At 36.3% G+C, this 15,395-nt stretch overlaps 1 protein-coding gene across 3 annotated transcripts in view; it reads right to left on the bottom strand.

The window, feature by feature from the left end:
* Positions 1-15,395, bottom strand: part of PPP4R3A (protein phosphatase 4 regulatory subunit 3A) — a 46,820-nt gene that overhangs the window by 13,552 nt on the left and 17,873 nt on the right. For 2 of the 3 annotated variants that reach the window (XM_069783618.1, XM_009918505.2), the window contains exons 3-6: positions 12,925-13,023; positions 9,848-10,465; positions 302-379; positions 85-201 (exon numbers count right to left, since the gene is read on the bottom strand). In XM_069783618.1, the coding sequence (XP_069639719.1) occupies positions 85-201; positions 302-379; positions 9,848-10,465; positions 12,925-13,023 (912 nt within the window). Of the gene's footprint in view, positions 1-84; positions 202-301; positions 380-9,847; positions 10,466-12,924; positions 13,024-14,500; positions 14,566-15,395 lie in introns of all 3 variants that reach the window. The other variant, XM_069783617.1, reaches the window with a different exon arrangement.

Genomic DNA, 15,395 nt, shown 5'->3' with positions numbered 1-15,395 from the left:
GAAGTCTGGCATGCTTACCTTTTTAAAAAAACCTCTCTGGAGATAAACAAAATTGTTATCACAAATAAAATCGAACTGACTTACCAATATAACTTCTAGTGCTGGCAGTATGCCCATATTTGACAAGGTTTTGAAAAATGCATCTCTGTTTTGAGGTTGCAGTGTTTGAGAGAATGCACAAAACTCTTTGAGAAAATTTACCTGAAAAACAGGAATAATATACTAGTTAGTAATTAAAAAAAGATGCACATATCACTTTGTAGTAACTGTCCCGTTCATATATATTTTACAGATTTCTTACCAATTCCTGTCTTTTCTCCTCATCTGTGGCTTCATCTGTTAGTTGTGCAAACAAGTCTGTCAGAAATTTTTCATCTTCCTACAATGGCAAAACAATACCATTTGTTTATCTGACAATATCAAAAGGCATCCAAGTATAATATACTAAACCATGCCTCCTGCAATTAAGAGAACATACGCTTCTGTACTGTAGTTAATCATACCAGTATCAACTTTCTAATGCAATTTTCAAACAAATTAATATGAATCTTGTTTTTGAGCTTTTATCATGTTCAACACCAGTCCACCCCCAACACTTCATTCTCAGTTACGATGTATCTTGTATTGCCTTTTGGCTGTCCTTCTTCTATTTTTACTGCCATTCTCATAATTTTTTCTGTGACTTCTTCTCTAACTTCCTTCCTCCTTGTCACATGCCCACCCCCCTAAACCACACTACAATACCCTTGCTTCAACTGTTTACATATATTTATAAACATGCATACATCTTTGGAATGTTATGAGATCTTTGCAGCAGAACTAAAGCAAGGACACAACGAAGTGAGAGTTGCCTAACAGCAGGAATGAGGGGGAGATTCTTTCCCCCATGTTGTGAAAAGGGTGAATTCTAGAAACCAAATCAAAATAACTGTTCCTATCACGTACAGCATTTATTGGGCATTCTGGTGGCAGCAATCAAAACCTGTTATTTTTCATGCTGCTGTACCTAAGCAAAACTACAAACAGCCAACATATTACAAATGTGTATTTAGACTGAAAGAAGCAGCAATTCTTAGCTTCCCATAACCTTTACAGTCCTAAAAACTAGAAGATTATTAAAACAGAAGTAAACCTTCTGCTGTCCTTTCCCCAATATTATACAGTAATAAGACAGCACTTGCTTGAAAAAGATACCTGCACATCAGATATGAATAGATTTTTTCAGAAAGCTACCAGAGTGTTGTTTCTTGTGAAGTCAGTAACACCCCATGGAATACCCCTCCATTCCAAAACCACAGTGCTAGAAACCCAAGCTGCCTTGCTTTTGTTTACACAGCATAAAGCAGAACCCATGAAAGTACTTCAGATACATCCCCATAAGCTTTCTTATACTGCAAATTATCTAGGTACCTCATCCAGGCTCACCTTGCAGCCTTCCTGAGAAAATGTGTACCTCGGTTCCAACAGCACACCATGCTAATGCAGCTATAACACTGTCACAACCCAGCTGAGGATCTCTACGTGGTACTGCACAACACAGATGAACCCAGAATAGGCTGGCATGAGCTACTACCCTACAAGGCATTTCACCACACTATAAGGTAAACCCTGTATTTAGGATATAGCACATTTCCTCTTGTTCGACGCTGTGCTGTGCTTCTAACCTGACCCAATAGCCTACTGATAATGAAAAAGAATGATTTCTGGACACAATTTCAGCTGCTATTTCTGTGACTGCTTCAAAATCAAAACAAAAAGAGACAGGAGACACTTCATTTGAAGTTTACTGAAATTCACTCTGGAGGACCAAGCACTGGAAATGTGAAGTTTGACTTTCAGTTTTCAACAGTCAAACGTGTTCAAAACAACTATTAAGGTCTTTGATTTCAAGAAATATAACTTAAGCTGTGATGAAAGAATACAAATCTGTTTGACTACCTGCTATCCAGCCATTACATGGCTTGGTAAGTTTTCTGTTCTAATATTTAACTCATTAGACATTGCAGGTAACATAATTAACCCACAGTAGAGATACTGACATACTTGTTTACTGAAATAAAAAAATACAACACAAAACCAAAAAATAGAACATAAAAAACAATTCTTTTGAAGAACATGCATGTTATTCTCCATGATTACCAGTGCATTTAAGAAAAGGCTAAGTAGTTTGCTTTCATTTATCTTTTTGCTATTTTGATCAAGACGTAAAACTAATGTCATCTATCAAAACTATTGAGAAGATGCATGCTTATCCCCAGCTGGAAAGTGTAATCCCTATTTCCATTCTCACGGTGAAATAAACTTTTCACCTCCTTTGTAATACCTGACAGTAAGTGCAAGTTGATAGCACAGAAATTTCTCAGAATGATCCTTGGGAAAAAAAAAATGGAAATTTCAGCATTTAAATATGTCAGAGCCATGATTAGCGTGCTTCTGCATAAAAAAGGTAAACAATATTAGCCAAAGTATCTTTTTTTTTTTTTTTTTTTTTTTTTAAAGTCAAAATGTGGAGGGAAAGGAGACCCTGCCCTGCTGGCAATACATGGGTCTCATTTATGACCCACAGCAGAGCCCCAGAGACAGAGGTGGCGAGGGAAGCTGCCCTTCCAGCACTGCATGGCAGAGCATGGCAGGCAGGAAGGCACAGGCAGGACCCCAGCTCAGCTCTCTGATCAGATCCCACCACATCCCTGCCCAGTTCAAGATGTGGCCAGCCGCAGCAGAGGCCAACCCACTCACCCTATTACTGGGCTTGCAAACACTTGGGACTTGTATAGGGGACTTCCTAACATTGGGAAGTGATGAAGACTTCAGTGCTGACAATGTTTCAGGAAGAATTTGCAGAAATTCAGTATGTAACCGTTTTTCAATATTCCACATATATAATACAGTATTTTACAATTCTGTATTAAATATAATACTGAAGCATTTTCCACACCATGTCCTCTCCCAACTCCATTAATTCCATTGTATTTTTAAATTAATAGGATTATCTGAAATCTCTAGGTCTCAGAACAACCGTGATCTATTTAAAATCTGAGTGATTCAAAACTTCCCACCCTTACATGGATAACATGCAGTAAATGACAGTTATTCCAAGAAAATAAAACCAACCTATTACTAACTTCACAGTTATGTCTTAGCCCTGAAATGCATTTAGGTGCTATCTCATTCCAGATGCTTAATGAAAGGTAGACAGGTTGTTATTCATGGGAAAAACCTCAACCCTCTCACATTTATAGAAAAACTGTGATTACAATGAACATTCCAAATACAAGATTCTCTCTCTCAAACTGTAAAATTACTGACAAGAGCAGCGTATCTAAAGATACATTCCTGAACAACACTACCAGAATGTATGGAAATGCACAGTCTGAGAGCAGAGTTCACATATTTTAGAAGTCACAAAGCACCAGCATCAAATGCTAGAATTACACAAGCTTAAATGTTTTCCATTTTTTTCCAACTTGAAAAAATCCCCCAAAATATGCCTGTGAAGTGAACACAGTGCAAATGCATAATTCTTTGCAATATCTGGCCTCTTCATGCAGACAAAACCCCATTTGGATGTATCTTAGAAGCTGTGAAGGTCACAACTGTTTTCCAAGAAAACAAAACTGCAAATGGTAGTTTACAGGGTAATTGTAGAATCTAGCTATTTTCCCCATGTACAGAAATTATTAAATGTGCAATACTTAAACTATGAATATACCAAACAATAACTATATTCATTTATGCTTTTGCAAGATCTATGTAGAGCCTCCTAGAATTTAATACCTTTCAAAGTTCACAAAGATAAAATTAAGCCAGGCCATCTACTCACTCAATCATTTATGACTTTAAAAACAAGAAAACCCACAGACAAAGTAGGATCACAAAAAAAAGACACTATTTACATTTGTGATTCAACATTCAAAGCAGTCCTCCTCCTCCTTCCAAAAGCCACTTAAAAAAGCATTCTTCAAAAGCAGGCCTCTCTTAAATATAATTAGCTTTCAGTGGTCAGATACTTCATGTCTGTGATTACAGATAAATGACAAAAGACATCCCTTTCTCAAAAAAACATCCAAGAAACTCAATGACATCTAAGTTGGAAAAAGAGTATACTTTCCATCTTATTTTCCACCTCCATATTCATTTTAGGCAGAAATAATATTTCAGCCCAGAAAGTGAAAGTTTCATAAAATGTTACCAGCAAACAAGAGAATTACAGCTTCAAACATACATTCCTTCCTGCTACCACACCAGAAGATTTCATAGCTTAAAATGTTTCAGTCTCCTTTATTTCAGACTGCCTTCCCACACATGCCTTCATTCACTATCAATAAGGTATTTCCACTTAAGACAAGACACTGAAACAGCAGCGGGATCCACCTAATTACATTTGGAGTTTCTGTACGCGTTGGAAATAATTTTCTGCAATGAACAAGTTAATCTCAGAAATCATTAGCATGCACCACTTGCAAACTTCTTTCACCAAGTCATTTCCCCCAGAAAGTGACATTCTTTTATACTTTATTGCAAGATGAATTTTGCTGAAAGCAAATCTCCAGATTTATTCCTGAGCCAACTACTGCAAAACAGCAGACTGGCAGGAGACGTTTCAATCCTAATACATTTGGGCAAAACTAGCAATATGCACTGACACAATTCTTCCTCTAAAACTACTACAGATAATTACATTTACATCCACTGGGTTCTGTTAAGATTAAGTACCTATCTGTAAAACCACTTTCAAAATTAAAAACAGCTTATTGTTATATATAATACAGTAAAATATACAGATGTAACTAAATGCCTACTATTTTTTAGTTATTGAAAAGGGAGATAGGGACTATCAGTAATATGGTATCTGTATTTAAAAAAGCTGATTTATCAGTACAGTAATGCCATGTGGTCACTGCTCTACTAGGCACATAAATTATTTTACCGTATGTCCAATTTTCCCCTTCCACTCTCCACTTTCCTGAAAATAAAAGACTCTGAAGTCTAAATGCACATACTCAAAAGTAATCCTAATAATATTCTGTATTCTGGAAGATAAAAACACCGCAGGATCTTGCTGGTAAAAAGAACACGCCAATGAGAAAGGGGGGAGAGAACGGAAGGAAACAGTGTTTGCTCACTCTATGGCGCAGTTTTGCAAGTTTTTGTTTTTTAATAACTAGTTAATAATACAAAGGGAAAGAACTGGTGGCCTCCAGTGTGAACATTAGTATATATTTTTTAAATTGCAAAAGAGCGTCATATAAAGTAAGAAACACCACTTACCTGTCCCACCCCCACTCTCAAAACTTGGTGAACTCCATGTTTCAGCAAGGTTTCTTGGTGGCTATGACATCTCAAGACTAGAACAGGCTGGACCCCAAGCAGTAAGAGCATATTAGGAGGGGCTGAAATTGGAAAAGAATGTTATATACCTCTTTCATATCTTATGTACAGCGAATCATAAAACCTGTAATAGAGTAGGTTTCCATAGCAGTTAATTCTGTAGACTGGAAATACTGGTGTCATGGGTTTACAATCCATCATGACCAACAGTATTTAGTTTAGTGAGATTTTGACATAGTTACTTAAAATGACACATCTTAGACAATTAAATCACAAATAAACTAACATCCATTTCTCAGAAAAGCCCATCAGTGTAAGCATTTTTATAAAGATTATGGGAAAGCTAACCTTCATGAAGAAGGAGGGAGGAATACAGTTCATGCCAAAGGTGACCCACTCTGGTTTTGCTTTTACCACAAAAACTGGCAAAAATTATTTCCCTAACAAAGAAAGCAAAATCATGGAAGCAGGTATCTTCCATGACTACAGAATTTATATACATTTTTTTAAAGACGGCCAAAATCTCTCCCAATAAATCCAGAATTCTTAAGAATCAGCATGTTCTTATTTAAAGAATTCACTAGTTATAACTGAAAAACTGACCTTAAATCTCAGTGACCTTTAATGACCTTAAATGTCCTATCTTGACACCAAATACCTTAAAAAAGACACAGTGGTAATTTTGAGTAAAGTCATCCGTCCTGTCAAAAAGCATAAGGGACAATCCGTGCAGCGTCTTGTACAAAATTCTAGTCACTTTTCTGTAACTAAGTGTCCTGGTTTTGGCTGGGATAGAGTTAATTTTCTTCCTAGTAGCTGGTATAGTGTTGTTTTGGATTCAGGATGAGAAGAATGTTGATAACACACTGATGTTTTCAGTTGTTGCTAAATAGTGTTTAGACTAAGTCAAGGATTTTTCAGCTTCTCATGCCCAGCCAGCAAGAAGGCTGGAGGGGCACAAGAAGTTGGGAGGGGACACAGCCAGGACAGCTGACCCAAACTGGCCAAAGGGGTATTCCATACCGTGTGACATCACGCCCAGTATACAAACTAGGGGGAGTTGGGGGGGAGGGATCGCTGCTCAGGAACTAACTGGGCGTCGGTCAGCAGGTGGTGAGTAATTGCATTATCCATCACTTGTTTTGTATACTCCAATCTTATTATTATCATTGTCATTTTAGCATTGTTATTATTATCATTATTAGCTTCTTCCTTTCTGTTCTATTAAACTGTTCTTATCTCAACCCACGGGTTTTACTTTTTTTCCTATTCTCTCCCCCATCCCACTGCGGGGGGGGAGTGAGTGAGCAGCTGCGTGGTGCTTAGTTGCTGGCTGGGGTTAAACCACGACATACCTTAGGTAGGCTGAGTTAATTTGAGATGAGGGTATCGCAAAGTGCCACTTTAGTTAGTACACAGCCTGACACGTAAAGGGCTCTTTAGAGCTCATCTTTTTTTCATGGTGGAGGTTAACAGTTTTTCTTTCTTTTTCTTCACAGCCAGTGAGAGAGAAAAGAACAGAATATAAAACAACTCAGTTCTACATGCAATAGTTGCAGTATGTCACAGGACAGCAGCTGCTCAGGGAGTTTACTTTTAATGTGAGAAGTTTGTCACACCCTCAATGGTCCAGGAGAGACAACCTAAAGTCAACAGCAGAAGCATTAACAACCTGTATTACGTATCAGCTAAGAACTTGAGACTCATCCATAGCTCCCAATTAACCACCATGAAGCATCCCAGAAACTCTTCAATTAATAATGACTTATAAAAGCAGCAACTTCTTAAGTACACATGTATGGTTAGTGAGCACCAGGATCTCGTAAGATCTAAAATAATGAATGCCAGGAACTTCAGTTACATAAAACTTTCAATCTTTCCTGAAATAACACCCCCGCCACCACCAAAGTATAGTGATACAACCAGCTACAGAAATGCATGTTAAACCATACACTAATGGAAGAAAGACCTTAAGAATTAGTTATAGAAGTGAAATCAACAAAAGCAGTCTTTAATTTTGTTCTCAGAACATTATTTATTCTGCTTAAAGAAATGAGAAGGAACAGTATCATACATTTTATACATGGACTGTGCGAATGGGGGGTGGAGAAAGGAAAGGGGGGAATGAAACTTTAGGGGGCTGAGATTACATAAAAGTGCAATCTGATACATTGCTCTATAAATGAATGAATAAATAAATGCCAGGTAAACAGGTTTAAACCTTTGTTTAGAGCTACACTGTAAGAACTTGAAAAAAAAATCAAGCAAGCAAACCTTTTAATCTCTTCAAAATGCAATGGGCATCTAATTTGTGATAGCCTCTTTTAATTCCCTCAAAACCAAGAATTGATCATCAATGTCAAATAATTTCCAACAGATTCTTACTTATAAACTCAGGGAGTTCCCCCTCAATACTATAAAGCTGTACTGTGAAAGGACTAGGAAATGCAATATAGCACAGGATGTATTTTCTTCTTCGTGCACTACCACTCTTGGCTCCTCAAAGCTGTAGAAAGAAAGCACTTGAACAATTTGAAATATTTATCTAACTTTGAAAGTTAGGCAAGGCTAATTCTTCTGGCTCTACCACACAGGGAGTATACTTCATTCTCAACCATAGACAACAGCAACAGAAGTGAAGATAAGGTTCAGAAACCTGCGGTCACACAACAAATCAAAATCAGATCTCAGCCTATATTTCAACTGTAAACTGCAACTAACAAGTTTTGCAACCACACTAAACTTTGATGTTCTAACCCAAGCTTAGCCTACATCTATTAACCTAACACAGGTTATAAGAGACAGAAAAAAAGGAAACTAATCAGCCACTAGTCTTCAATCAAGTTACCTCAAGGATTTCTGCCAAACACACCCTTAAAGATTTCGCAGGATCAGGCCTCCTTCTTTCTTGCCCAGTTTCCTTTTCAAAGTTCACAATTCCTCCCAGAATTAGCCACTGACATCAAGACTCCCGAATAATTCTTTCCCCCCTCCTCCTCAAGCCAAAATGTACCATCCTCAGGACTTCGCTTTTAGCAATGCTTACAAAGAGGTCAAGATATTTTAGAGACACTAGTCATACTGGATAGTCAAGTTGAGACCCCTTAACTGAATCTTTTTCAGCATTCTCTCAAAGTCAGGCCTGTTAGGCTTTCTCAAACTGGCCACTCCAAAATGATTAAGGCCTTCTGACTGTTTCAGATACACATTTCTGACTTTGTGTATCAAGGACACATATACAGACATGAAGGATTTTGTTCAGTTGGGCATAAGCTGGGGGTCTAGTACTACGGAAGATGCCCCAGGTGTTCCACCAGGCCTCCAGTGGCTGCTCCAGTGAGTGATGGTCTGTCCACAAGGCACATGCCTCATCTGCTAGGCCTGGGTGATGTCTTGCACATCTGGCTGCTTATCAAATACTCCATGTGTGGACATGAGAGATTAAAGCTCTGAAAGAGTGGATTAAATAATTTCAGTATTCTGATCAACTGAGTGTGGTGGATGAAAAGTTGGGAGGCCTAGTTTTGACAATGGTTTGCCATATGAGCTTGCAAAAGCAATTTTCACTCTCCTTTGCTGTTTTTTCCATGAAATTGAACAGGGTGCATTCAGAGATTTAACTGAAGATCAATATGATTAACGTAATCAGTAGCATCTAGCACTTTATCCACTTCTCTAGATCAGACAGCCCCTACAAAGACAGTGGCTATTCATTTATTAAATGTTAGGAGAATTAAGATAATGGTAATTATCTTCTACAAACCAAAATGCACGTGCTGTAACATGTTAGTTGAAAGCTGTAGGAAGCTCCCATTACAGAGATGCACCACCTATTTCTACACAGTTCAGGAAGTTCATGGGTTGGTGCAGAATACTTAAGACATGTAAGTAAGGTATCTAAAGCATCAGATAATCTCTTTACATTTGCAGTAAGACATACGTCATGAAAACCTGGTAATTACAAGCTGTATTATTTAGGAACTTATAAGTCAAACTAGGAAAACATTCAAACACCTAAGGCAATGTTATGTTCTGAAACTGTACTTTCCAAACAAAATTTACTTCAAAATTAGAAACAGTAATATCCTGGTATGAGATTATATTTGTGAAGTCTAGGTGAAGTAATTTCTTTTTTTTTTTTTTTTTGCTAGGGTAACATGACAAAAATTACCCTTAACTGCCTAAAAAGTCCCAAAATACAGAAAAAAACCCCTAACAAAATCAACCCTTCAACATGCAAACAGTACTATTATTTCCAAACAACTTCATTCAGGATTCTACATATGTTTGCTCTATTTAAATCAGTTACAGAGAATCTAGTCCAAAATCTGAGATTTAACGACATATATTTAACAGCTCAGTACTCAAATCCATGCCTTTTATGTCATACTTCAAAATGACTTTCAGAATCACAGAAGTGAAGGTTCCACCGAAGCACCTCAATCTTTCCAAGAAAAATTATGCAACTTTCTCTGCCCAAGCGAAAATAAAGAGACTGTGAAATTCTGAAACTTACCTGTAACATACCAACTATTTCCACTTTATTAAAAAAGATGAAAGAATGAAGTGTTGATAGCATATTCTCCTCAAAAACTGAGGGAGTGGGTAGGACCATATCTTGAATATACTGTACTCTGTATGTCTGATGTATTTTTTGCTTCAGCTCTGGATCAGATATAGGAATCACCTCTTTAAATTTTGCCGTTTTAGTCAGAAATTCCCTGTGTTTCCGTGACTGTGATAAAGACGGGTCATATTCTAGGCATCCAATTACGTCCATTATACATTCCTCGGAAAACATGACTTCAAAAAGTGCAGTTCTGTTCAAAAGGAAAATTCCCTTGATAATTTCATATAAGTGGTGTAGTCCTTCAATGTTCTCCAAGTCTTCACACACATGAAAAATTTCTAAGAGCTTCTTAATATAGCCCTCATTTTCCAGTGCTAGTGCGAGTTTTTCACGACGTAATGGTGAAGGCAATGAAGATGCCACAAGTTCTGCAATTTCTTCTAGTCGACTTAATTCACAAGATGGCAATTCTAGACCTGGTGATGACATATCATCAAAACGTTCTTCCTCAGATTCATCGACAAGGTCCTGAGTAATATCGACAGAAGGATCTTTGCCTTGAACCTACAAAATAAGATGTGTTCAGGAAAGTGGAGTTTAATGTTCACTGCTACTTGAACGCTTTTTAAAAAATACCATTTCAAATGTCACACACTTTTTCTTTGTACGGCCAAAATAGAAGTGCAAATCTAAGTTTCATATTGAGTACAGCTGGTTTGGAAAATACGACATAATGAAAAGATTTCTTCAAACAGAAGGCTTTACAAAATTATTTCTAGATTAGATATTTATTTCTATTTATTTTCTATAAAAAGGAGGAAGAATAAAGAAAAAAGCTACACTTTCTGAGTACTTCAAATAAAAAAGGAAATTCATAATTACTAGTGTGGACTACAACTTTTTAGTGGACTACTGAACTAAGCTATTTGTTTCCAGTCTTTATTCTCTGCAGACAGATTTTCAAATGCAAACCACTATCACATTATTGCAGGGATAGCTTTAAACATTTTTCTATAGGCTATTTAACTGCTCTTGAAGCTTTTCAAAACTTTGGCTACCTCAAACAGAAGAGAGAGGCCAGTCTTGATAATTTAATTGTTGTTTTCAGTTCTTGAGAGCTGCAAGTCAAAATCTGTTACCGTGCTCTTTCTAAATACTCAACAGAGACACAGAATCCCTCTTAAGAACAGAAAACCCCAAACCACCATTAATGAAAGAGTAGCGGAAACCTGGAGCTGTCAGAAAAACAAGGCACAGGACCTGCAAAGATCTCTCTAGAGATACAATGAGGAAACTGCAGGAAGTACGGACTAGTGAAAAAAGAGAGACAGTTGCTTGGCCACCAGAGTGTTTCAGCTTTAATGACATCTTAATTGTGGTATCTGCTTGGAGTCTGACATGTCAAATCCAGAAAGGCACTGCTGTGTAGAGCAGTAGAAGGTACTGTTCTTTTTAATTCTGAAAATCAGCAAAAAAAAATCTGGGAGAAATAATTCTTCACGGATAACAGCAAGCCTATACTTAGATTAAAATCCAGAATGCTGTTAAAACCCACATACTGTTCTGCTTATACATCAGCAACCACTTCCAGTATAAGCTGTATCAAAGTTTTCCTTTTAGATGAAGCTTTAATGACTGAGGAAGCTTAAGATCTTCAAAGCACACTAGACACAAATACAATAGCATGACCTCAAAACAGGATGTAAAGACGCTGGTTTCTTACAAAAATATTAGATCGTTACAGGAGGCTGAGGAAGCTGGGCTTATCTGGATGTTCCCCAAGAACACAATTTCCCCTTTCCCCCATTTTGTTTCTTCTCCCAACTTTTGGTCCTTTGACTGCTAAGGTTCCTGGAAATATTTCTGTACTTATTTACATAAGTGGTAAACTGTTGAAGAGACTCATTCCTAAAAAAAGGAATGATCTATACACATGCAATTATGAAACCAGATTTCTTTTGCTTTACTTCTGAAATCAATGAGAACAAACTCCAAGAGACAGAGTAGAGAGAGCTAGGTGTTCGTTAAGAACAGAAAGAGAGAGCATGTAAAGAGAGAATAGACAAATTTAGAGAAATCCCACCTAATTAAGCACAGAAATTAAGAAAAGTTGTAATGCTTGGAATGGAAGAAAACACCCAAACAAGAACTGACAAATTGAACTAACATAAGTGAGTATATTGACTAAACTCCTTTGGGTATTGGTCAATAGTTAATACCTGATCAAATGTTATCCAGAAGCAATAGTAATTCAGTGACTATACAGTCATCTGGTCATAGTGATAAAACATGAGTTAATTAGCCCATATTAAAATATATACACACTACATATAAATTGTTTAATTTCTGTAAACTGTAAGAATTATAGCCTTGAGTTGATAATACAGGGATAGAGCTATCTCCTACTTCAACTACCAGATCAATCTTTCACACCCTGACAGTCAACAGAAGCATACTGTCACATTTAGATGGAAAAAAGTTCTGTTGAGAAACTCAATATTCCCCTCACCTGAAACAGAAGAATGAGGTAAGACAAGAATGAGAAATGTAAAAAGAGAAACGTGAATAAAATGTGGTTAAATCCGTGAGAAATACACTATAAAATTCACTAAGAGCTCACATACATTCTTCTCTCTACAATAGAGCTTTGGACAGGTAACCTTTTCCCTTCTGGCCAACCTGGAAAAAGTTAATTATTAAATTAATTGTTATGAAACTCTTTAAGCACTCATTTTGAGCTACACTACCTTGGGCGATAATAGAGCTGAGAAGTTATGTTAAGCAAAAAGACCTGAAAATGCTCTAAAAAAAAACAAATTTACCCCAAACATAGTTTAAGTTCATACCAAATTTCTGGAGAAAGTTTTCAAACTCAAAAATGTTAAATGTGAGGGAGGTGTCTAAGAGGATAGTTTTTACTTTCTATCTATCATGTTCAGATTTACCTCTTAGAACAATCTAAAAATTTTGAACACAAACATTAAGATGATTTAGGTTGTCTCAATCTTCATTATTAAACTTACCTGACATATTTTTTCCCATATTTCATCACATCCTGCTTTTTCTTGAAAGCTAAGTGCCAAATCATAATTTTCAGCTTCAGACCACACAATCAAGGTATCCTTTAAAGAGAAGAAGAGTATTTTCAGGCAATTGTATTTCAGATTTTACAAACCTGAATCATGTGTAAAGAGCAAAATTGTAAAATAAAAACAGCTTGACACTTAATTATGACAGGACAGTATTACAATACAAATGTAAAGATCATACTTTGTAAGATTTTTATATGTTCTGAGATTCTTAGATTAAAAACATTCTGCATAAACCAGAACAAGGAAGTTCCAGAAAGGTACTAAAAGTTTTAGTTCTTAATTCACATGACCATAATATTGTAAATGTCAAAAAGGTTAATCTAGAATATGTACTTCTACATCAATGCATCTTCTGATAAAATACAGTAACAAAAGCAAGAGGTTTTGGTTTGTTTTTTTTAAATCTGTTTCAATTGGACCACATAAAACTGCACATCTTTTGTAGGATCAAAGTTACAATTTTTTTTTTTCCATTTTTTATAAGCCCCAGAAGACACTGTGCTAATGCACAGAACAGCTGCTTAAAACGCAGCCCCAAGACACCTACAAACTTTAAACAAGAACAGAAACTTGAGTATGCACACAGTTAACTGCCTAAGAGTGTGCATACCTATTACACTGAATGACACGCACCATTTTTACTCATTCCGAACTACCATTCTGAAAGGATGTTTTGCCCTAGATTTCTAGAAGGTAGCTGAAACCGTGCTTAGCTATGTTTACTACCCAGACTCTTAACCTCTCATCTACTTACTAGAATAGTTCAAGAGTTTATCAGAGCCCTCATACTGCATGCAAAAACAATATATGGAAGTGGAAGCTGATGCTGCAAAGAGCAATATCACACACTGATAAGGTATTTGATGCAGTAGTTTACAGACACTCTGCTAAATAACTGTTCGAATAAAAAAAACACCACAAAAAGAGACTATAAACTGCATTATTTACATATTGAATCAAGTTTTATTTTAGAAGTCTTTTGTCTTCCTACCACAGCTAGCTGAAATATAGCCACATTAAATACATATAGCCCCATGAAACTGCATTATTTCAGTTAAGTGCTAAAACATGCATTTACTCACGAGGACAAGAGACATGAGAATTTTTCTACTTATATTTCAGTGAGAACCATAAAATAGAGTATTTTTGCTTCATCAAGTATAGATTTTGCTTATAGCGATTATTCCTAAAGAAATTAATTTTAAATATTTGCAAAAGCACTATAAATTGCCAGACATTTATAAAGTTTAAGGCAGTTTATTAATTAGGCTTAATTGATTTCAAATATGAAAATGAACACTGAGGATAAAGAGAAATCTTACATTTAGATTTCAATATGCACTTACTAGAAAACTCCTTAAACTAAACTGTAATCCAAATAGCACAATCAGCTAGCTCCATTAGGATTCAGTCAAGCAATACAATACAATCAATTTGCCATTACCAGAGCAGGTATACTGCTTCAGAGGCACTAATGGCTTTACCTTGCAAATGGCAAATAGTTTACCTTTTCCTTTTCCAAAGGGTTGAGGAAGAGGTGGTACACAGAAGAAAGGGATTTAGGAAGACCACCTCCAAAATACAAAAGGAAGAAGAAAGTCACAATTAATAGTTTATTCTCTACACGACAGGTCACGGTACAAATACTCTGGTAATAACAGATTGATAGCACCTAGTACTGCTGACTCCTGTAGAGTAAGAAAAATAACAGTTTACAAAAATTTGGAAAGGGAAGGTCCAAAAGAAAAAAAAAAGAAGATTTTTTATTTTTGGCCATCTTTTAAAAACAGTATGTACCTTACTGCAGTATTCATTGTATGTATCGGGTTCAAAATCTAATACATTAATCTCTGCAATTAGTATTTATACTGCAGTAATTTTCAAGGCCACTGTCTCATCAGCTTCCCACTGAGTGGCACTTATTTCATTTAAAAAAACCAACCATAACACTAAATCTTAAGTAGACCCTAGTTGAACTTGCAACATTCCTATCTAATTACATTTCCATATAAGTGAAAGTGGTTAGATTTCTAAGCACGCCATTTCCAAAAGAAGATCAAAATGTATTTTCTTTTCTATAAAGAACATGACTAACAAATAGGGAAATGACTAAACACAAATAAGGACAGTGTTATTTACATTAACTGCATTAAGTTGAATAAACCAAAGCTCTAAGTCTGAATAAAATCCAGCACTGGATCAACACAGGTCTGTCTGTCTTTCTCCTTTGGGGAGTGGAGGGATGGAAGGAGGAAGGCAGGCAGAGAAAAATGAAAGGGAAGACACAAAGGTAAAGCTGCTTTTGAAAACTATAGTCACAGAGATACAGAAGTGTATTTGGCCATTGTATAGCAATTGTTCTTGTTAAGCAAGATCATCTACTATCATATGTGGAAGTTCAG

Source organism: Haliaeetus albicilla, chromosome 5 (assembly GCF_947461875.1).
Source record: "Haliaeetus albicilla chromosome 5, bHalAlb1.1, whole genome shotgun sequence".
Taxonomy (NCBI): domain Eukaryota; kingdom Metazoa; phylum Chordata; class Aves; order Accipitriformes; family Accipitridae; genus Haliaeetus; species Haliaeetus albicilla.
The sequence above is the reverse complement of the archived record's forward strand: the minus strand, read 5'-3'. Positions and strand labels throughout refer to the sequence as shown.